Source organism: Nomascus leucogenys, chromosome 6 (assembly GCF_006542625.1).
Source record: "Nomascus leucogenys isolate Asia chromosome 6, Asia_NLE_v1, whole genome shotgun sequence".
Classification (NCBI taxonomy): Eukaryota; Metazoa; Chordata; class Mammalia; order Primates; family Hylobatidae; genus Nomascus; species Nomascus leucogenys.
The window spans coordinates 45,419,714-45,444,709 of record NC_044386.1 but is presented as its reverse complement, the minus strand read 5'-3'; the positions used below and the strand labels follow the sequence as shown (position 1 = coordinate 45,444,709).

Sequence of the window (24,996 nt, the reverse complement as noted above, 5' to 3'; positions counted from 1 at the left end):
ACAGGGGTGCAATCTCCGCTCACTGCAACCTCTGCCTCCCAGGTTCAAGCAATTCTCCTGCCTCAGCCTCCCAAGTAGCTGGATTACAGGCATGCACCACCACGCCCAGCTAATTTTATTTTACATTTTTTAAGCTCTTTATCTAAGTATATAAAAAAGGCTAGAAAACACAACAAATTTAAGATGGTGGTTCCCCCTGGGGAATGGGACCAAGAGCTTGGCTAAAAGGAATTTAATCTATAAGACTTTATTTTTAAAAATAAAATGTCTAGAAATTAATATGGTAACTTGTTAATGATGGTAATTCTGAGTGTAAACAATATGTGCATTTGCTGTATTATTCTCTGCACTTTTCAATGTTAAAACATTTCTCAACAAGAGACATGGTGATAAGAGAAAATAAATATTTTGCTAAACACTTACAAGGAAATATTATAGATGACACTGTTGCCAAGGGTGAGGTGTCATCAGCATCAACTTTTTTTTTTTTGAGATGGAGTTTCGCTCTTGTTGCCCAGGCTGGAGTGTGCCCAGGCACACTCTTGGCTCACCGCAACGTCCGCCTCCTGGGTTCAAGCGATTCTCCTGCCTTAGCCTCCTGAGTAGATGGGATTACAGGGATATGCCACCATGCCTGGCTAATTTTTGTATTTTTGGTAGAGACGGGGTTTCTCCATGTTGGTCAGGCTGATCTTGAACTCCTGACCTCAGGTGATCCTCCCACCTTGGCCTCCCAAAGTGCTGGGATTACAGGCGTGAGCCACCTTGCCCGGCCCAGCATAAACTTCTTTAATAGATCCCAATTGCCAAGAGTATCTTTTAGTTAAAATAATGATCCTAACTATTCAAATTACAAAAATACCCAAAGACTAGATCATTTGCTTTTTCCTCTTATTCTCATTTGTACTTGTTTTATATAATAACAAGTGGTAATTCGTGTATATTAGAGATTCATAGGAAATGGTAGACACTTAACATCAGTGTCAGAAAATAAATAATTAGAAGATGCTATGGCCAGGCACGGTGGCTCATGCCTGTAATCCCAGCACTTTAGGAGGCCGAGGTGGGTGGATCACCTGAGGTCAGGAGTTTCAGATCAGCCTGGCCAACATGGTGAAACTCTGTCTCTACTAAAAATACAAAAATTAGCCAGGTGTGGTGGCGGGTGCCTGTAATCCCATCTACTCGGGAGGGTGAGGCAGGAGAATTGCTGAACCCAGGAGGCAGAGGTGCAGTGAGCCACGATTGCACCATTGCACTCCAGCCTGGGCGACAAGAGTGAGACTCCATCTCAAAAAAAAAAAAAAGCTGCTAGAAGTATCCAGTGTATACTACAAAGTGATGTAATAGAAGTATCCAGTGTATACTACAAAGTGATGTAATAGTTTACATAGGGATATGACAGTTTAAATCCTGTAAGAAAGCAAGTTAATAGACTGCAGGATACCTGTACAGTGGGCTTTGTCCAAGTAGTCGTTCTGGAATTGTGATCTACATAATATGATCTTCCTCTTTCATCTTGTTTTTCTTCCCAACCTGGTGGTAATCCAGATGAAGTAGGCAAAAGCTAAAGTGAAGAATAACAGAAGAATTAAATACATCAAGTTTAAGAATCCTTCTATCACCCCCAAAAGTTCCCTCCGTCCCTATGCCTACTCCCAGGCCCCAAGCAACCACTCATCTGCTCTCTGTTGCTACAGTTTTGCCTTTTCTAGAAATATATATATAATATATTATAGATATTATAATAAATAAATATATATAATATATTATATATATTTCTAGAAATATATATATTTATTTATATATTTATTTATTTTATATATTTATTTATATTTATTTCTAGAAATATACATAATATATATATTTATTTATTATAATATATAATATATATATTTATTTATTATAATATATATAATATATTTATTTATTTATTATAATATATATATAATATATTTCTCTCTCTCCCTCTCTCTGAGAGACAGAGGGAGAGAGAGAGAGAGAGAGAGAGAGAGAGAGAGAGAGACAGAGACAGAGACAGAGTCTTGCTCTGTTGCCCAGGCTGGAGTACAGTGGCATGATCTCAGCTCACTGCAACCTCTGCCTCCCGGGTTCAAGCTATTCTCATGCCTCAGCCTCCCGAGTAGCTGGGATTACACGCATGTGTCAACACACCCAACTAATTTTTTTTTTAGTATCAACAGGGTTTCACCATATTGGCCAGGCTGGTCCCGAACTCCTGATCTCAAGTGATCCACCTGCCTTGGCCTCCCCAAAGTGCTGGGATTACAGGCATGAGCCACTGTGCCTGGCCAGAAGAATTAAATATTAATAAGAAAGAATCCTTTAAAAAACACCACATCCCTTCTTCACTATTTGTTTGCTTTAAAACAAATTATATTTTATTTTGAACTAAAACCATGTATTATAATAAAAATGGGTAAATTATATATTTTAGTGAAATAAACCACATTTTAAATATCTTAAAGTGTGCAAAATAAAGTGTACAGTACTTCACTTGGGAAAAAAGACTAGAACAATAATGATGAGAGTGATAACAACCCTAATAAAACATAACAACAATAACAAGCACGTGCTCTGTTTAACACAGATAACGTCATTTACTTCCCACCTGAATTTCAATGAGATAATTACTAATACGGGCTCATTTTACTGCTGAGTAAACAGAAGCTTACAATATGGAAGTAACTTGTAACTCCACTTGATCTTAGCCAAAAGGTCCAGAGTGATGGAAGTAACTTGTTAAGCGACATTGCTTCTAAGGAATGGAGCTGAGATTTGAACCCAGGTAATCTAACAACAGAAATCATGCTTATCTGCTGAATGAACAGTCCTACTCCTGCCTTGTTTCTCTAAAAGCTAGGAGATGCTACTTATCATAGTTTGTTACAAATGAATAAAGAGAGGTCTGGTTATTTCCAGGCTTACTTAAAATAGTCCTAAATCCAGGCTGGGCGTGGTGGCTCACCCCTGTAATCCCAGCACTTTGGGGGACTGAGGTGGGTAGATCACCTGAGTTCAGGAGGTCGAGACCGGCCTGGCCAACATGGTGAAACCTCGTCTCTACTAAAAATACAAAAAAAATTGGCTGGGCATGGTGGTGGGCACCTGTAATCCCAGCTACTCAGGAGGCTGAGACAGAAGAACCGCTTGAACTGGGAGGCAGAGGTTACAGTGAGCTGAGATCGCACCATTGCACTCTAGCCTGGGCAACAGAGCAAAACTCCGACTCAAAAAAACAAAAATTAGCTGGGCATGGTGGTGCGCGCCTGTAGTCCCAGCTACTCGGGAGGCTGAGGCAGGAAAATCACTTGAACCCAGGAGGCGGAGGTTGCAGTGAGCTGAGATTGCACCACTGCACTCCAGCCTGGGCAATAGAGCGAGACTCCGTCTCAAAAAAAAGAAAAAAAAAAAAGTCCTAAATCTGGCCTTCCTGTTGTCATTTTGAACCAGATAAGCCCTGGTTTGGTGTGGCTCCCTAAGGTGGCTTACAACATAAAAACCATCACCACCAGTCTCCACACTGAAGACACCACTTACTAAATACACGGGAGCCCTACGTACTTTGGGGACAGTTGTGATGAGCTGTTAGATCACAAAATGATGGATTTAAATGCTGCCCAGTTCTACAAATGTCCATCAGCTGGTGAACAGATAAATGTAGTGGATATATCTCTACAATGGAATACCGTGCACTAATAGAGGCATGCAATAACATGGGTCTATGTGAAAAACAGCATGCTAAGTGAAAGAGGTCAGACACATAAGCCTACACCCTACGACTCCCTTTACATGAGATTTCTAGAAAAGGCAAAACTGTAGCAATAGAGAGCAGATGAGTGGTTGCTTGCAAGAGAGTAGGCATAGGGATTGAGGGAACTTTTAGGGGTGACAGAAGTTTCTTAAACTTGATTGTGGTGATGTCTCCATAACCGTATAAATTTACAAAAACTCTTTAATTGTATGATCAAACATGGGTGGATTTTATGGTATGTAAATTATACTCCAAGAAAGCTCTTACCAAAAAAACCCCTATCAATGTATTGAGGGAAAAAAAAGGAATGGAAACAACTTTTCTGGTACTAAAATATAAATCATCTCGAGATTCTGCTGCTCATCTGGTGCACCTAAAGTTGTGTCTTGGGTGAATGTCTGTCAGTCAATGAGAACTTCCACGTATTCATTGTATAGAGGACATTATAAGGTGCAGAGGGAAAAATACCATGGAACTCAGCTTGAGCAGGCTCTGATCTAATGGAGGAGGCTGGACAGATGACAGTGAGAGTAAGGTTGGCGATGATAGCCTTTCAATGGCATCTGTCCTGTTGTTGATGGTCAATATTGACCAGAGCAATGGATGCATAGGTGGGCGACCTCTCATTCTTCAGCACAGGATCTGGGTCCCTTTCTTAGTGCAGGGTGTTATTTAGACAGATAAACCACTCGTGGGCTGAGGATTTTGGAGACTGCATTCCTGTGCTAGAACATACCCTACTTTTCAAAGCTGATACCTAGACTGCCATTCAAACTTCCAGATGGTTGGGGAAGAAAATGAGAAAGCCATTCCAAGTGGGGAAATGGAATGCACACAGACTCAGAAGCGGGAGAGAATCAGGACATGGGAACAGTCTGCTTCGAAAAAAAAAAGCACAGACAGGAATGAAGGCAGCAGGAGGCTTCTGTTCGGGGATAAGGAGAAGGGTAGGCTGAAGAGGTTGGGAGCCTGGGAGTTTTACTTTGGTTTCAAAAACAAGTAGGGCCTCTGGAAAACAGAGACAAACTCAGAGTAGTGAGGCTTATGTCAGGAAGAGGATGCAGGCAGGGTTAAGGTTCAAGCTGCCATCCAGGCTGTGGCTGGGACAGCACTGAGCAGGAAGCAGAAGGCCTTGGTAGACTGATGGATGTGATACTGCAGGGAAGAAACAGACCAAGGACTGATAAACTCCAGCCTGGCTGCTGGGCATGTCAATACCAGTGCACACCTGGGTGATGAAACCCTGGCTATGCTTCATGTACAGGGCAGACATGGCTGCTGGATGCCATGTGCACACGCAGAACATGGGCGACTGGACACAGTGATCCTGAATTGTGTGCTGCATGCAGCGGATCACCTCTAGCCAGCACAGCGCTTCAACTGACAAGCCCAGATACCACCCACAGTCACCAGCATGCAACACTTTGCTTTTAACATGGGAGAGATGATTCTCCATGTTTTGTCTTTAAGGCCCTTCCCTGAACATCACCACCTGGAGCCTACATTCTGTGCTGTATTGGCTCCTTGTAAGGCAAACGTTCACACTCAGTCTTCCAAAAAATAAAAAATAAAAAGAGATGCTGAGTTTTATATTTTTATTGATTGATGGGAGAGGGTAAAACTCACCACAGGAAGGGTAGGTTGTTCCTCAAAAGTATAGGCTTGTAAGCTGCCTCTTCTGCTGGAATGATTCTTGTAAAAAAACAAGACAACAGAAGAATACCTTGAGATTTGTGATTTGCCTTTGAGTGACAGCTAAGGTAGTGAGGGTAAGTATGACAGGGCAGAAGGGAGAAGGCTGGCTAGGATGCAAATGTTGAGAGTGCAGGCTGAGGCACATGGTCGCTCTCAGCCCCCTATGTGGACACCTTCACACATCCAGCTCCCACGCCCCCGGTGCTGGACTGCATCCTAGACACCTTCTCTTGAATGTCTCACAGAAACCATTCTCAAATACACTCCCTTTCCACTTTAGTTACTAGTTTTATTGTTGTTTTAACTTCAAGTTTTCATCTTTTGTCACTTTGATTACAATGGCAGCAATATCCTAATAGCTTTCCCCGTTGCAAGTCTTACTTCCTTAAGTCCATTCTCCGTGCTGCACGCTGCAGGCTCAGAGCATCCTGCAATGCCGGTCCTGTCCTTCTGGAGCTGAAGCCAATGACAGCATAGAAAACAATGCTTCCTGAACACCACAACCTGCCTCTTCCTTACTTCTTCAGCCACTTCCCACTTCGCAATCTACCTCCTGGACATTCCAGACTACTTGTTTCCTGGAAATCTCATGTTCTTTGTTTCCTTATGTTTTTCTATACATGCTATCTGAAATATCTTAGTTATCACTATCTGAAATATCTTAGTTTTGTTATTTAATGACATCAAAATTTACAATGCACAAATTAAATCAGAATATCCACTGTAGTACTGTTTGTAATAGTACTGTAAACAATCTAAAGTCTTTCAATAGGAGACTGGTGAAATACCTTAAGGGTTACTTGTACAATGGAATATGCCAGAGTTTAATGATTGTTTTAGTTGGTTTTTAAGGGAGTACATCTATATGTACTGAAATGGTTCAACGTCTAAGAGACAGCAAGTGAAAAAAGTAAGTTACCAAAAAGTATGTGTAAGATGATCTCAGGTTAAAAAATCATCTACAAATATATATGTATGCATGCACGTTTATGAATATACAGAAAAAGTTTCTATATATGTATGCATGTGATTTATCACCAGCAAATCAATATCATTGATTCTTTAGGTCTTTGACCACTAATAGTAACTGAGGGAGCATATATTAGTGGTAAGATGGAAGGTTTAATTTTTATTTATTATTTATTTATTTATTTATTTATTTGAGACAGAGTCTTGCTGTGTTGTCCAGGCTGGAGTGTAGTGGTGCGATCTTGTCTCACTGCAACCTCCACCTCCCAGGTTCAAGCAATTCTCTTGCCTCAGCCTACTGAGTAGCTGGGATTACAGACACGCGCAACCGCACCCGGCTAATTTTTGTATTTTTAATAGAGATGGGGTTTCGCCATGTTGGCCAGGCTGGTCTCTAACTCCTGACCTCATGTGATCTGCCTGCTTTGGCCTCTCAAAGTGCTGGGATTACAGGTGTGAGCCAAGATGCCCAGCCTTAAGTTTTATTTTATATACCTAAATACAATCTCAATTTGTAACCATAACCATACAGTGCTTTAAAAATATTTTTTAAAATAGGTAACACTCATACACGTTATAAAATTTGAAAGGAGCCTGGGAAACAATACTATACCAAGTCTTTACAAAAAATTTTTTTAAAAATAGCGGGGGTACAATGGCATGTGCCTATAGTACCAGCTACTCCAGAGGCTGAGGTGGGAAAATCCCTTGAGCCCAGAAGTCTGAGGTTGCAGTGAGCTATGATCATGCTACTGCACTCCAGCCTGGGCGACAGGGTGAGACCCTATCTCAAAAAAGCAAAAGGTATAAACAATATATATCCTGTTCACTCTTTGCCTCTTTGCCTCTCTTCAGAGGCAAGCAACATTATTAGTTTCCTGTTTAGTCCTCGAGTAAATTATACACATATTTATGCTCTGCATTTAAATAATTTACATTGGTGTAACAAACACACTGTTATGTACTTTGCTGTTCTTCATTTACCAGCATCTCTTAGGGATTGTTCCATCCAACATATACACTCGAGCCCACCTTGTTCTCTTCAATGGCTGCATAGTATTACACTATATGGTTGCCATGTATTACTTTAAGTAAAAAAAATACCAGGAAGAAGGGGAATGTGATTTATCATCAGCAAATCATTATGGTTTATTCTTTTTTTTTCTTGAGACGGAGTTTCACTCTGTCACCCAGGCTGAAGTGCAATGGTGCAATCTCGGCTCACTGCAACCTCTGCCTCCTGAGTTCAAGCAATTCTTCCACCTCAGCCTCCCAAGTAGCTGGGATTACAGGTGTGCACCACCATGACCAGCTAATTTTTGTATTTTTAGTAGTGACAAGGTTTTGCCATGTTGCCCAGGCTGGTTTTGAACTCCTGACTCAACCCATCTGTAATCCCAGCCTCCCAAAGTGCTGGGATTACAGGCGTGAGCCACCACGCCCGGCCTAATGTAGCTTATTCTTTAGGTCTTTGACTAACCTGTCCCACTCCCCTGTGAAAAAATGAAATGAATGGAAGACAGAACAGACAAATGGAAGAAAGGAAGGGCAGGAGGCAGGCAGGTGGATTTACTGGCAGATATTCATATTCACATACAACTATCTACTGTGAAGCTTCTTGGAGAAGATGCTAGAGCAGAGGTTAGCACACGTTTCCTGTTAAGATCCAGACAGTAAATACTGGCTGTGGGCCATATGGATGCTGCTGTAACTACTTAATTCAGATGATGTTGTGTGAAAGCAGAGATGGGCAATACCTCAACAAATGATGTGGCTGTATTCCAATGGTAATTATTCATAACAGGCAGCTGCCGATTTGGCCCACTGGTTATAGTTTGCTTTCCTCTGCACTGGAATATAAGTCCCATGAAGGCAGGAGATATTGTAAATTTTATTTACTGATGTATCCTCAGTAACCAGCGTATAGTACCTTGCATATATGTGATCAGCTCTCAATAAATATTTACTAACTAAATGAAAGGCAGGGAAACCTCAACTGGAAATGACAAATAGCATCCTCAGAGAATAATCTTTGTCTTTTACTGAATCTCCCTTGATGATACATATTAGACAGCTAGCTATGAAGTTCTCATCATGGAAGCATATGCTGGGATACTTTATTCTGAACCCTATGGACAACAGTTTTTACAGTGGTGGCTGAAGTAAAAATGTCATCTATCTCCTTGTTTAGTCAAAGTATATCAGTTCTTATTCATATATACCTGTTGGTGACATCTGTGATATAATGTTAAAACTTCAGGCCAGAAGCAGTGGCTCATGCCTGTAATCCCAGCACTTTGGGAGTCTGAGGTGGGTGGATCACTTGAGGCCAGGAGTTCAAGACCAGCCTGGCCAACAGGGTGAAACTCCTCCATCTCTAATAAAAATACAAAAATTAGCTGGGCGTGGTGGTGTGTGCCTGTAATCTCAGTTTTTCAGGAGGCTGAGGCATGAGAATTGCCTGAAGCTGGGAGGCGGAGTTTGCAGTAAGCTGAGATAGCGCCACTGCACTCCAGTCTAGGTGACAGAGTGAGATGTCTCAAAACAAACAAACAAACAAACAAACAGACAAACAAACAAAAAACCAACTTCAGCATAACTAGGAGAGAAAAGCAGTCCCTAACATCCAGGAGCTGGCCTGGCACTCATAGGTAAGATCAAGACAAAATCAAGACCACTCTGTAATCGTGGCTGAATATAGACAAAACATGAACACTGTCCAAGCCACAAAATACCAAACATTTCCCTATCCTGGCAAATGTGGGTGACTGTTCTACTTTGCTAATCATAGCTTTAGCCTCACTACAGATAAGATTTGAGATACAAAATCATAGAATTATCCCTGCTTCCCAACAGCATCTCATGTAGAGCAAAGTCCTGCTTCCTAAAACCCTCTTCAAAATCACCTAACAGGAGCCCAAATCCTTGAAGTCTTTTCTAACATTCTGCTACCAAAACACCAATGGTGCGTGTTCTCCCTTGCTGAAATGAATAATAAACCCAACTTGTTCAATGACAAATGTGTCCCTCGTGATTTTTGACTGGAGGGCACTGACATAATGGAAATTTGGATGCCATGACTCTGGTCCATACTATTAATGAGGATATCTGAAAAATGACCATGTTGTAAAGTCCCAAGGTCCCTAACATATTATTACACATTATTGCATTTAAGACAAAATTTTACATAATAGTTGTTGAATGGTATAATATGCATAATATAAACTACTGAAGCCATAACAAAATCTAAGAGCATCTTACTGAGCTGGATGCTGGCTGGCTCATGGCTGAATTTCCAAAAATGGTGAGCCTGGCATTCAATTCTTCTGCAAGATGAGTTGGAACATCCAAGTTACTTGATGGTGGAGGTGATGGGAAGGCCTGGCTACTATACATGGTGGCTTCATCTTCTCTTATAATTTCCCAGTTCTAAAATGAACAGAATAAGCTTGAGCCATACATACTTTATTGCTATAGCATGTGTCTTTCAAGGAGAACTAGGAAACTACTTATACCTCGGAAGACTCTCGGTTGTCAACACTTTCTGTTTCCTCGGATATTTGCCGCCTGGTGGTAAATGCACGTTGTGCTTGCAGTTGAATGTTGCCATTCTCAGCATCTGTTAGGTTGTCCCTATATTGGAAGTATAAAAAGCCATGATCCATGTCTTAAGTAGTTAAAATGATTGTCAAAGATTCTGTGATTGTTGAAAAAATATCTACATTAGATCAATAAAAAAATTTATTGTCTTTGACCAAAGGCTATTTCAACATGCAAAGATTCAATCATGGGCAGGCAGACTGGTATATTTAGAGTACCTTATGGAGTTTAAGGTTTTGTGAAAAGGTATATAACATGTCTGATTTGATATTTTAGTTTGTCACTATGTCTAGGATAATGTCCAACACATATAGGTACTCAAAAATATTTGTTGAATGAATAAATATCAGAGCACTTCATAGATTATTTCATTATATTATTTTGCCATGTTATTATAAGAGTAATAGAGTTACACATACATACTTCTTTGTGAATCAGATAGTACATTTTCTAGAATTAGTCTTAAGCCAGGAGTAGAGTACTCCATGCAGCAATGTGAAGGGCAGAATGAAAGATGGTGTAAGAACTTTATAATGAAAAGCTTAATGGTTTAGGAATTACATATCTATTAGGAATGGTATCTGTTTTTCGTAAAATACAGTCATGAGCCTGTCCTGAAAAAGGTAATAGTAAAGATTTGTCTAAGCTTAGGAGAGGTACAATAAATCAGATTGGATGGTTAATGAGTATTAAAAAAAATAGAAAGAATGAATAAGACCTAGTATTTGATAGCTTAACAGGTGACCACAGTCAATAATAATTTAATTGTACATTTAAAAACAACCAGAAGACTATAACTGGATTGTTTGTAACAAAAAGGATAAAAGGCTTGTGAGGATGGATATCACATTTTACGTGATGTGATTATTATGCCTTGTATGCCTGTATCAAAACCTCTCATGTACCCCACAAACATATATACCTACTAGGGACCCACAGAAATTAAAATTTTAAAAAATCAGATTGAACACCCTCACCTCAGTCATTTATATCATTCTAATTATTTGCATTTAATATAACCAGTCTATCAGATCAAGAATTTTGTTCAAATATTTAATAATAAAATTATTGTTAATTTATTTAATGCCACATGAGCTCAGGCTAGTCAGAAGACCAGTTCTTACTGTACCATAGCTAAAGAGAACATAATTTTGATACATGGTTCTAAGGGAATGCTTCAGTTTTTTTCCCCCTAAATATTTGATTTTGGCTACCTGAAAACGACATCAGCCACAGTGAAAGAAATGTGATTTTGCTCATGTAAGGCTTGCCATAATACTGAGGTATGCAACAGGGCAATTCTGCAGAATTTTATAGTGTCTTCAGCTTTGCAGTCTGTACCTCACTCTATGAAGACTGAAGCTTCTGTGCCATGAAGTACTTGAACTGCTGATTTGTTTTGGAAGGATTTGAGAACAGAAAATATCTATGAAAGTGCTTGGCATATATCAGGCACAAAATATCAAAGCCAAAAATTCGGAGGCTAATGAACACATTAAAAAATTACAAGTATGTTTCAAACAGAAAAGTAAAGGAAGACTTTATAAGACTATATGGAAGGAAAAATGGAAGGGGATTTGAGAATAATATGAATAATAGGAGATTTTATAAATGTATATACAGTCTAATAATAAAAAAAATCACTGAGGAGATGTAAGTTAGAATATGTTGAAAGCCATTCCGTCCTTGATCTGTGCATGCTGGAAGTTATGTGGACATTGACCAGACTGTCAAATGGGCATTTAACGTAATACCCTTATTATTGAGTCCTTTATATTTTATAAATAATTTATATTTTAAAAATAGAGTACTATAGAAATTAACATTTTATTATATTTTAATAACAAACTACAAAAATTCTCCAAGGCTTCTAATTCAGCCTAAAAATAAAAATGTACCATTTGTGGCTACATAAAATTAAAAACCTATTAAAATTAAGACACAATTAAAAGGGTAGTATCTAGAGTCAAGTAATTTTGAATATTATCAAGTCATTTAAAAAACGAAACAGCAGAGTTAGGATTTTTAAAGTCCTGGGCAATAAAAATCCTAGTATTCTTATAGTTTATGGATCACTATACTGTTATGAATCCATCTGAGACACGACTTCAAAATGAAAAGTGTTTCTAGATTAAAATTGTGAAAGCCATCAGCACATACTGAGGGGTTGGTCTTTTCCACTGTGTTCTTCTAGATTCATGGTTTACATAATAGGTCCTTCCAAGGATATCCTGCCTCTCTTCCCACCCTGGAGGTAGAGGAGAAGGTTCTTGTCGTTGCTGCAAATGGCAAGCAGCATCTGGTTGGTCCAAAACAACCCAGCCAGGCTGAAAAACAGGATGGTAGCAATTAAGTTTATGCATGATTTTTTGAACTTTATAAATTATATGCTAAAGGAAATTTAAAAAGAGATTTATTATATCAAGTTTTTATGCATAGACAGAATTAACAACCCTCAACTTTTAAGGCCATAATGTAAATACCTTATGATAATGAAGACTTTTTTGGCAAAAATGATAACCATTTAAATTTTGTTTAAAATTGTCCAAAATTTTTTCAAAAAAAACTTTAAAGGCACAAGCCTGTAAAGTTTCCACCAGGTTCTTCCTGGGTGACAGAACCAGACCCCATCTCAAAACAACAATAAAACAGAACTTTAAAACAAATCTATTTAAAATTTTCATAACAAAAAAGTAAAAGTATGTGAGGTGACAGATTTAATTAGCCTGATTTAATCATTTTGCCTTGTAAGTATGTATCATCACATTGTCCTACATAAATATATACAATTATTGTCAATCAAAAATAAAATTAAAACAAATCTAATAGAAAAAAAGCACAAATAATCTTTTAAATAAACAACCGTGGAAAGTTAGAAAGTACTGAGAAATTGAGAAGTATAGTTTAAACTACTAGTGTAATCTTAGGCTATTCTCTAAATTATCAGCTGAATGAAGGGCAAGGATTATTTCTTATTGGTCATTGTCTTTCCCACCGAGAAAGCACCTTGCTTATGGTAGAAATCAATAACTATCTGACACATGGAAAAAATCATTTGATAAAGGTCAAATACACAGAGGGGCAAGATGGGGAAGGCAAATGATTTAGAAATAACTGCTACAGTGAACTCTCTAGTGATGGAAAAGTCATTCTGATTCCCTTGTCTGATTTCTCTCTCCGCTGGACCAAGGCAAGGCATTTTATCAAGTCGTAAAACAGCCAAGGAAAGATTTTTAAAAAATGCACTGAGAAGTTTGGTTTCTCAGAGACTAACAAGGGGCAAAATTAACATAAAGCCTTAGGGCAGTTAAAGTAAGGAACTGATACAAAAGAGTAGCAAGAATTTATGCTTTTATATGAGAAACCTCATAAAAGAAAAGGCAGTAGTTCAAAGATTCTATTAAATACTGATTGGTTAGGAAAGCATTAGAAACTGAAATAAACTAGTGAGAAAACTTTAAAATGCTCCCAAAAGGACACAAAAGAAGACCTAAATAAGGGAAAGACATAGTCTGTTCTTGGCTGGGAAGACTCAGTCTCACAAAGGTGTCTTCTTCCCAAGTTAATCTATAAATTTGCCAATATTCCAACAAAACTACATTATGATTTAAAAAAAAAATAGGCCAGGTGCAGTGGCTCAGGCGTATAATTCCAGCACTTTGGGAGGCCAAGGCGGGTAGATCACTTCAAGTCGGGAGTTTGAGACCAGCCTGACCAACATGGAGAAACCCCATCTCTACTAAAAATACAAAATTAGCCATGTGTGGTGGCGCATGCCTGTAAATCCCAGTTACTCGGGAGGCTGAGGCAGGAGAATCACTTGAACCCGAGAGGCAGAGGTGACGGTGGGCCGAAATCACGCCATTGCACTCCAGCCTGGGCAACAAGAGTGAAACTCTGTCTCATAAGAAAAAAAAAAAAGATACAAGGCAACTCTCAAGTTCAATAGAAACATAAGCAGGAATAAGCAGCACAATTTTTAAAAAGAAAAGCAAGTAGTGAAGATCAACCCTACCAGATAAAAACACATTATAAATGACAACAATTAAAGCTGTATGGTTCTGGTGCATACATCGACAGGCAGCTCAACAGATTTGCCCAGAAAGAAACGCAACTTTATAGGAATTCTGGCTGGGCACAGTGGCTAACGCCTGCAATCTCAGCATTTTGGGAAGCTGAGGTGAGGGGGTCACTTGAGGTCAGGAGTTCGAGACCAGCCTGGCCAACATGGTGAAACCCCATCTCTACTAAAAATACAAAAATTAGCTGGGCATGGTGGCAGGTGTCTGTAATCCCAGCTACTCGAGAGGCTGAGGCAGGAGAATTGCTTGAGCCCAGGAGGCAGAGGTTGCAGTGAGCTGAGCTCGCACCACTGCACACCAGCCCGGGTGATAGAGCAAGACTCTGTCTCAAAAAAAAAAAAAAAACTTTATAGGAATTTAGAATATGATAAAGACATTTGAAATCTGTGGCAAAATAGGCAGATTACTTAGAAAATGGGCATCCATTTGGAAAAAACTTCACTTGAATCCCTACCTCATGCCTTATATCAGGATAAGTTACAGACTGAAGAATATCTAAATGTTTAAAAGTGAAACCAAAAAGTATTAGTAACAAACTTTTGAAAATTTTAGAAATATATTTTAAAAGTGGGACACTGTTAAGTATGACACCAAACCTTGAAGGCATGAAAGAGAAGATCCATAAATTTGACAACAAAACACCCACATTTGTATATGGCCAAAACTATTAAATAACATTGAAAAAAAAAGAGCAAATGACAAAGTGGCAAACATTTTTGGTATTTTGATAACTGACACAGAACAATTTCCTTAGATACACAGAGCTTCTGTTCTAGGCCTGGAGATCAGCAGTAAATGACTGCTGTGTGACAGGCAGTGGACTGCTTCCAAGATGGAAGAGAATTCTTCTATGTTGGAAGGCTAGACCTGAAAACGAGGCCTCAGGGAAAAGAGTTGGGAAGGAAAGGAATGTTTTTTGGTAGCAGGGAGAAATGGATAGGGGTTTCTGCAGCAAGGTTGATCTATTTTGGCTAGCTCTGTATAGAAGGTGATGGGTAGTGGGGGAGGAAGATGACAGAATAAATTATTTTGGGAGAAAAGGTCTGGATGGGAATTTCTCTCTTTCTTCTCTCTCTCAACAGGGTCTCATTCTGACATCTAGGATGGAGTGCAGTGGTGCCATCACAGCTCACTGCAGCCTTGACCTCTTGAACTCAAGCAATCTTCCACCTCAGGCTTTAGGTGCGTATTACCATGCCAAGCTAATTTTCAATTTTTTTGTATAGATGGGGTCTCGTTATGTTGCCCAGGCTGGTCTCAAACTCCTGGGCTCAAGCAGTCCTCCTGCTTTGGTCTCCTAAAGTGCTGCGATAACCAGCATGAGCCACTGTGCCCAACCTTTCTTCTTTTTTTTTTTTTTATTTTTACCTCTTCTATAAGAATTGTTACCTCTATTTTTTTTCTTTTTATTGCCCAAATTTCATTCACTTCTTTCCATATATCCTCTTACTTTGTCTGCCCATCCATGTTTATCTTCCTTCTTTCTTTCTTTTCCTTTCCCTTAAATTATGATAATATAGGATCTAGCATACCTAAAATTTAGTCTTGCATATATTGAATCAGATTGTATTTTTCTGGTTTCAATCCCAAAACACGTAAGTTTTTATATTTTACTCTTTTGAGAAAATACAAGTTTAACATTTTTTGGTTGAATATAATCATTGATTACTTTCCTTTAAGATTCATACAATTTATTAATAAAATAGTTCTCACTACCACTATAAAGGATTATAAAAATACTCAGTGCTAGAAAAATGGTACCAAAAGAATACTTCTTTTAAAGCTTCTTAGAGATTTCTCTCTTAAATGTCTGCTTAATGTATTTTTATTATCTGAACAAATTCAAGAAGAGAAAGAACAAAAATTAATTTAATTAAGGGCTTAAAAAACACCTGTCTCAAGTTTGTGGAAGGAGAGTTGTACAATCAAACACGGCTTAGAAAGACTGGATAGAATGCCTCTATACAGTGGATTTTTTGGATAGAAGGCCTTCCTATTAAATATGGATCAGCTGTTATTCTTTGTAAAATAACTTTCTAAGTATCAATGAACCTTATTTAAGTTCTAACCGCAAAGCCAATATGTAATTGCTCACAATTTAATCAAGTCAAAGAGGGTCAGAAAGAAAGCATTCAGAGGTACAACCAATATTTTATATGTTAACTTTGTAAATACATACAAGTAACCCTAAAGTTGCAAATGGTACAAAAATCAAACGTTACATAATTATCTATTATAGCCATACTTTACTACAGAATACAAACTACCTAAGAGTGAGCTTCATTTCAAAATTACAATTGTTTTCCTTAAATAGTAGAATTTTATATATACAGTCACAAACTAGCTGTCAAAGGACTAGGCAAGACTCTTCCAGTCATTAGCTACACAGAAGGTAAATAAGCACAGATTCACGTGTTTGAATTCCTAGGGCCTTTCATAAATAAACTCCTACATGCTTACATCTCCTGAAATTATAAGGTGCATTCTGAGGGAATTCAAACGTTGAGACATGAGACCACAAAATGAAGTGAAGCAGTTCTCTCCACAGAAACTCAACTGTGAATAGGGTCCTATGATGTATGCATGTGGGCAAAACTTGGAGCAGGTTACTAAATAATGAAATGCTGTTAAATTTTTTTAAGTTACTAAATAAATAATTTTCTTTCTTTACAGCAGATATCCTTCATTTCAAACAGAATTCCATTATGCAAGATACTCTGGTACACCAAAAAGCCAGGTAGAGAAACTTCTACTGAATAAATACTTGAAAACTTTAAAAATGATTATTATATGAAAATCAGAGAAAAATACATAACAAAACGTTAATCAAATATGTGAAGAGAGTTCTTTGATCACCAAACTAGGGGCTATCTATACTCTGTGGTTTGAAGAAAAAAGTTTCTTTCCTGGCCGGGTACCCTGGCTCACGCCTGTAGTCCCAGCACTTTGGGAAGCCAAGGCAGATGGATGGCTTGAGGCCAGGAGTTCAACACCAGCCTGGTCAACATAGTAAAACTCCGTCTCTACTAAAAATACAAAAATTGGCCAGGCATGGTGGCACATGCCTGTAATCTCAGCTACTTGGGAGGCTGAGGCATGAGAATTGTTTGAACCCAGGAGGCAGAGGCTGCAGTGAGCTGAGATTGCACCACTGCACACCAGCATGGGCCACAGAGCAAGACTCTGACTCCAGAAAAAAAAAAAAAAGAGGTATTTCCTTCTATTATTATAGATTCTCCTGCAAAGCAAAATCTCATTAGTGCATTTAAAATTTTCCAAGAAAGCTCTGCTGCAAATCACTACTTGTTCTAGAGCTTTTCTTTCTCAAGGTACATGGGCATGTGAGGTAGAGCCTAGCCCCTGGGGAAGGCCCTCAGCTTCACTGTTCTTATGGAGACCTAAGCATGCCCTCAGTCAGAGGAGAAAGTGTTAGCAAGGCAACAAATAAGAACCCTCCAGAGCAATTTCGTGCCTTACGCTGTGTGCTTTGCTTTCCGTAACTGCTGTTAATATGGTTTGGCTGTGCCCCCACTCAAATCTCATCTTGAATTGTAGCTTCTATAATCCCCTCGTGTCATGGGAGGCACTCAGTGAGAGGTAACTGAATCATGAGAGTGAGTTTTCCCAGTGCTGTTCTCATGATAGTGAATAAGTCTCATGAGATCTGATAGTTTTATAAAGGGCAGTTCCCTGGCACACACTCTCTTGCCTGCCACCATATAAGCTGTGCCTTTGCTCCTCTTTCACCTTCCACCATGATTGTGAGGCCTCCCCAGCCATGTGGAACTGTGAGTCCATTAAACCTGTTTTTAAAGCTTTATAAATTACCCAGTCTCGGGTATTTCTTCACAGCAGTATGAAAATGGACTAACACAGCTACTGAATAAATGATATTTCTTTTTGATGATAATGTGCTTTCAAAGGGAACCTCAAGGAGCAGGTGTTTTTTTGATCCCTTTCCAAATCATAAATTTTTTTGCTGGAAGAAACCCTCGAGGTCATCTGATGCCATCCTGTCACTCTGCAAACAAGATCCTGAGGTTCAGAAAAGTTCAATGACTCACACAAGTCTGGCTAGATAGAGTGTGCAACTAGGATTCCAGTCTCCAAACCCTATCCAATTCTATTCCAAATACATACTTTCTGCCTCGTACTTGCTTACTCCAGATGCATGTAACTCTACACAAATCTTGACTTAGACTTTCCTCTCATCCTGTCATCCGTGAAAATTGTTAAATTCTACTTGCCCCACATACAGAAGGCTCTTTATTAGATCACTTAAATTCTCCTTGCTCCCTAATTCTCCTCCTTTCCTATGAGCCTCCCACCATAATAAGAATATTAACAGGACTTAAATTTCATAAAAGAGTTCCTAATCAGTGGGGTCTCCTCAAAATGTCCATATATTTAACTTCAAAATACTAAATTGTGTTCTTACTTTAATGGAGAATATACAGTTTTAGAAAACTTTGAAAAACTAGACTTATATTCTATTCTCTACTCCTTAACCTTTAAGAAGGCCATTAATAATGGCCATTCCTTCTACAGAAATATCCTAGAGGAAAAACTACTAACGAATGCTTGGGTGAAATAAATGTCCAAGTAAATAATCTTTATTGCACACGTTAACTTCATTCAATAGTTATTGTTCTTTAGAGTACAGCAAAATAAGAAATTAAAATTTTTCTTAGTTTAACCAAATATTTATAAAATCTCACCTCTAATTCCTCAGCCTGTTCTGCATTATCGTCTTCTGAGCCACTGGTTTTAGGTAAATAAGTCATTTTTAGTCTCAGATAACCTTTAACTCTTGATTTGTGACTGTAGAAAAGAAAATAAATATTCATAAAACTTTAACGCCAGGGAAAAAAGTATTCAATTAATAAGAGTTTAATGAACACCCACTAGGTACCAGGGGGTCTACAAAGGGAGGTTCAAAGACAAGTTCCAGGGCAGAAGATATCTAGGGAAAGGAATAGAAGGCAGAGAAAAGGGAAACATATATAAATAAATAATTGTTATGATACAAAGAAGATGCTAAGGAAGTTTAAGTGAATGATCAGAGACAATGTCAAAGAGAAGCTGGCCTTTGAGTTGGGATTAGAAGATTGGGGAGGATTCTTATCTGTGGCAGTAGAGGAAAAGGCATATGAGTGGAGAAGAGGGCAGATCCAGGAAACAGATGTGAAATCTGGGGTGCAATTAAGGAAATTGCAGTAGTTGAGTTTGGCTAGATTACAGGACATGTAAAGGGGACTACAGGAGATTGGGATGGCCCAGAGGTCATGCCAAATCAGACAACTTCAGATTTTATTTTCATATTTTGGTAAATCACTGAGAATTTGGGGGATAGAGAAAGGTATCCTCAGAGATGTGCTTTAGGGATACTAATCTGGCCATATTTTTTTGGATGACAGAAGAGTAGAGGGTAAGGCCTGATAAGTGTCTGAAACCTGCTACATCTCTTTGGCAGCTGTTTGAATCTGTCACACATTAATTTACCTAATCTATTTTTATATTGTATCACCTCTTTGAATTAGTTGTCCAAGCTAAAGACTGCTGCCTGCTGTAGTAATATTTTAAATATTTTGAAAACCTGTCTTTCATAAGCTGCTGCTTTTTTTTTCTTCTTTTTTTTTTTTTTTTTTTTTTTTTTTTTTGTTTTGAGACAGCATCTCCCTCTGTCGCCCAGGCTGGAGCGCAGTGGCTCAATCACGGTTCACTGCAGCCTTGACCTCACAGGCTCAGGTGATCTTCACACCTTAGCCTCGTAAATAACTGGGACTACAGGCACACGCCACCATGCCCGGTTAATTTTTGTATTTTTTTGTGGAGATGGGGTTTTGCCATGTTGCCCAGGCTGGTCTGGAATTCCTGGGCTCAAGCAATCCACCCACCTCAGCCTCCCAAAGTGCTGTGATTACAATGCTTTCATAAGGTTCTAATTTAAGGCTTAATTCTATTGTCCTCATCCATTCTAGCATCCTATGATTTACTTAAGAAATCTTTGCTTATCTCAGTTCTCTATATAGATTTTTTGGGGATGATTTTTTTTTACAGATATCAGATATGTAGCAATTATCCTTTGTCTTTCTAGAAAAGAGTCCTAATCCTTTTATTCTGTCTTCAGGAGATTACCTACCCCCACTCCCAAGCCTCCCCTAATCTTTTTAGCTCTTCTCTGTATAGTTCTCATGGATTTGGCAAATTTAGTGTATCCTTTCATGAGTAGTCAGTGAAATCCCCGATGCTTATTTCCAAGGCCGCTAATGTGGCTTGTGTCTCCATACTGAAGGAGATGTGAACATTCTGACTTGTGGCTATAGAGATGGATACAGAAAATGTGCTCAGATAATGTTTTGTTGAAAAGTTTCTCTACAATTGTATGTTTCATGTCTTCTCAATTGGAAAAGAAGCCTCAAGGTTTTTACTTAATGGGGCTCAAACAAATTTAGGAATGTAGTACATTTTCTATCTGAATAAGGTTCTTTCTACACTTGCAATAATATTCATTGCAGATAGAAGAAGCAAATTGTATTTTTTAAAGATAAAGACGCTAGAAAGCATGTGACAAATTGAAAAGCAGGCTGCTAGGACAATCAAGTAAGAAAAACAATTTAGTTATTCTTGATATGCAGATGTCACAATCAGTCTAAAATTAAAAGACGAAAAGAGATTTACATTCCAGACATCTACAGAAATTAAATGTGACTTCCTTTACAGAGAGTAAATATTAGGTCAGTGAGCACTCCTTTTCATTTTGTTTTAATATTTATATTACAAACAATAATTTAAAAAATCATTTTTAAGTGAAAAATTTTACTAAGTTCCAATAGTACATTTTCAAATGCATTTTATAGTTTAAGAAACAAGACAAATACTGTTGCTTTCACAGATGTCCTTTCTATGCTTTAGTTTGAACTTTTTGACAGTAAATCCACACACGTTTTCACTAGATTTTACTTGTCAATGAGGTACAGAAGATCAAAAGGAGTTTTAATTACAGCTTAAGTTTAAACTTTTTTGATAAACATCAAGTAACTTTGGGAAAATGGAATTATAAGCATGCTATGTGGGTTTTAAATTCCAGTCTTATGTTATTTTCTCTAAATATTTGAGTCTTCTGAAATACTTTTTAAAGTATGCAAAATATAGTTAGGTTTTTCTGAAATTGGCTTTGTGCATGTCGAGTTGGATAATGGTTTTAGATGAATTCATGTTTGTGATTTTTTAAAGCACAGTATGACAATATGACATAAATAGCCTTCTAGTCTGATAAGTACTAAGAGGATGAATCTTTCCCAAAGGGCTGTGATCACTTTCTGTATTTTCAGAATGTTTTGCAATGTGCATATAGTACTTTTAATCAGAAATAGCAATGAAGCTTTTAAAATAATAATAATAATAATAATAATAATATTTACAAGTAGCTTATTTACAGAGGTTTAAACCCTGAATTTCTAATGAGGCTACTATAAGGTGTAATGAAGAGATAAAAAATTTAATATGCTATTATTTTATATTTACTGACCTTCTTGGGTGAAGAACAAAATCCTTAAATGTATATGGTCTCTCCAATCTTGGATTTTCTGTCTAGAATAAAATAGTGGGTTTTCAAAATATATCTGTAACACCAAAAGCATGTACTTTTCAAGAATACTCATGAACTATCACCTAAGGCATAATTTAAGTTGGAAGTGAGAAAAAAAAGTAGCTTTAGTTTATCAAATGCTAACTTGACAGTGCTTTCACTTTCCTGCCCAAGAGGAATTGCAGCCGACATGACAACTCAAACGAAAACTAGCTGAGCAGGTGGGTTGTGGAGCCAAAGGGAGGGCAGAAGAGAATAGGCAGAAAAACGGTATAGCGTGGTTAGTATGTTGACACCCCAAAAGAATACGGACTATGCACATGTCTGCAGGCTGGCTTGGTTAGAGCATGGAGATAATCCTAGGAGATCAAAAAAGTCCACAGCCTGGAAAGTAAGACTGGATTAAATATATTACTGAAAGCTTATGGTCCTGCACCCTGTTTAAAAAAAAAAAAAAAAGATTATGCTCTGGAAAGACTGTGGAGAGCTAAGTAATATAACTCATTAGACTGAAAAAGAAGTATTTTTTCTCTTTCTTTAAAATTCAGCAGCTGTTGGTTTTTATTATCCTTCTCTGATGTTTTGCATTGTTAACTACCCAGTCTGCCTTGAAACTCTTTGCTTAAATTCTCATGACATTATTTTACTTGGTTCTTTTCCTGTTTCCCCTTGTCTGTTTTCTCTTTCTTTTCTGATCCACTCACGTTGACTGAGGGTCAATGGCTGGCCCTCCGTTCTTATCTCTTTTATCAGGAAAGCCCATTATTCTCAGAGATTCTGCTGTTATCTGGACAGTGATAACACTCAATCCTTCCAGTCCCTTTTCCCTACATAGCTGATTTTTATCTCTCTGTCAGCAGTCCACTTTAAACTTTCATTTTCTTTGTTTCCTATCAAAACTCTGTCCAAAAATAAATTTTTTGCATTTCAAAACAAAATGGCTTTTCTTCCTCACTTTTCTACATGAGATGCCACTCTTATCTTCCAAGTTCAACTTGTATTATCTTTACTTCTTATTTTAAGCCTCCATGTCAGACATGTGATTCAATAATGTTCTATTTTGCAATGTTTCCTGAATCTGTTTTTCTCCTTGCTATATTCTTAGTCCTGATTCTCAGCGTTTTATGTTTCAATTGTCGTAAACTATCTTAGTTTTCTTCTGTGAGCTTAGGCACTCCTCATTCTAGTTATTCAGCAGAATATTTTCAAACTAATCTTTTTTACACAGTGTTTTCACAATGCTAGCAAACATCAAAAATTCTCTATTTCTCACTGGGGTTCATGTATGGAAATCTTAAAGAGAAAATGCAAACGGAAAATTGAAATGAGTTTTTAGAAAACAGTATGTAAATCAATTATTTACATTAACTATATTATATATGTAAGTATTTATTAAATTAAAAAAATAAGCACAAAAGAAAAATCATGGACACCTATACCAACCGGTAATGGATAAAGTGGAACATCCACTTGACCTAGGAAATCATCTCTTGTCTATAAGAGAAAGAAGAAAAAATATAATTAGTAATATGCTCAATTCCTTTAGAAGAGTTTTATGAGATAGTGCCACCATTCACAGAAAATGTAGAATTTTTTTATTCAGTTCTATGCAGCACCAATGGAAAATAAAGAGTAATGTGGTACAACTTCTCGTAATAGCAGAGTAGCACATATTAGATTAATCCTTCTGCAGATAACAATTATATTCTGTGACAAAATACTAAAAGAGCTATTTGAAAGTACAACAGAATGACCCAAAACAAGCAGAAACTGGAGGGACGTCAATCCTTCAAAGAAGGAACTACACTAGGTAAGATTCAGTATTTATATGGCTTTTCCTCTAGTAGTGTTCCACAGTCCACATAATGCAGAGAGCCTAGAACTTAAGGTGAAAACCGCACTATTACTGGCTTGAGGAGTCAGAAGGCCTAGTTTGGGGTTGACAGCATATCTAGAAAAAGAGGAGAAAAATCCCAGAAAAAAAAGAAGCCACCAGAGTTCTTCCAAATCTATATATAAACTCTTACCTAAACCCCTAGTTTTACCCTGAACTGAACAAGTGAAAGTCAACAGCTGGAAGACTAAGAGGGCTCAGCACTGATTTCAGCTGATGTTCACCAAAAGGGAAGTAGAATTTGGAGTTCAGCTATGTGAACTTGCTAGAACAAAAATCAACACTGGGCATGGAGGCTCACACCTGTAATCCCAGCACTTCGGGAGGCCGAGCCGGGTGGATCACCTGAGGTCAGGAGTTAGAGACCAGCCTGACCAACATGGTGAAATCTCATCTCTACGAAAAATATAAAAATTAGCCAGGTGTGGTGGCACATGCCTGTAATCCCAGCTACTTGGGAGGCTGAGGCAGGAGTGTGGCTTAAACCCAGGAGGCAGAGGTTGCAGTGAGCCAGGACCATGCCACTGCACTCCAGCTTGGGTGACAGAGTGAGACTCCGTCTCAAAAAGAAAAAAAAAAGAAAATCAACACTCCTCAGGGAAATATAATAAAATTCACTGTCTCTATTAGTTACTATATTCATTGTCTAGCCCACAATAAAAAAAAAATTACTAGACATGCAAAGAAATAAAAAAAAACCCAGTATCAAGAGAAAAAGTAATTAACAGAAACCAGCCACAAGATGACGCAGATCATGGAATAAGCAGACAGGGAAAATAAAGCAGCTATTATAAAGATGTTCAAAGGACTTAAAAGAAAAATAAGGTCATAATGAATGAAAAGATGGGGAACCTCAGCAGTGAAGGGGAAACTAACAATGAATCAAATGCACATTTTATTTTATTTTATTTTATTTTTGAGACAGAGTCTTGCTCTGTCACCCCAGCTGGAGTGCAGTGGTGCAATCACAGCTAACTGCAACCTCTACCTCCTGGGTTCAAGTGATTCTCTTGTCTTAGCCACCCAGGTAGCTGGGATTACAGGCATACACCATGCACCACCATGCCTGGCTAATTTTTGTATTTTTAGTAGAGACAGGGTTTCACCATGTTGACCAGTCTGGTCTCAAACTCCTGACCTCAGGTGATCCGCCTGCCTCAGCCTCCCAAAGTGCTGGGATTACAGGTGTTAGCCACCACGCCCGGCCAGATGTACATTTTAGGACTGAAAAATATAATACATGAAATAAAAAAATTCAGTAGATGGGTTTAAAAGACGATCCATAAAAGGGGATGGGTAATAGGGCAGAAAAATATTTGGGGAAGAAAACAGCCAAAATACTCACACATTTAGAAAAACACAAGCTGAGACAGTCAATAAAGTCAGTGAA

At 38.1% G+C, this 24,996-nt stretch overlaps 1 protein-coding gene across 2 annotated transcripts in view; it reads right to left on the bottom strand.

The window, feature by feature from the left end:
• NEDD4 (NEDD4 E3 ubiquitin protein ligase) overlaps positions 1–24,996 on the bottom strand; it is a 165,593-nt gene that overhangs the window by 24,409 nt on the left and 116,188 nt on the right. For both annotated transcript variants that reach the window (XM_003266957.4, XM_003266958.4), the window contains 8 exons: positions 23,156–23,206; positions 21,653–21,714; positions 18,840–18,942; positions 12,200–12,366; positions 9,955–10,072; positions 9,701–9,868; positions 5,402–5,467; positions 1,448–1,567 (listed from right to left, as the gene is read on the bottom strand). In XM_003266957.4, coding sequence (XP_003267005.1) covers positions 1,448–1,567; positions 5,402–5,467; positions 9,701–9,868; positions 9,955–10,072; positions 12,200–12,366; positions 18,840–18,942; positions 21,653–21,714; positions 23,156–23,206 — 855 coding nt within the window. The remainder of the gene's footprint in view (positions 1–1,447; positions 1,568–5,401; positions 5,468–9,700; positions 9,869–9,954; positions 10,073–12,199; positions 12,367–18,839; positions 18,943–21,652; positions 21,715–23,155; positions 23,207–24,996) is intronic.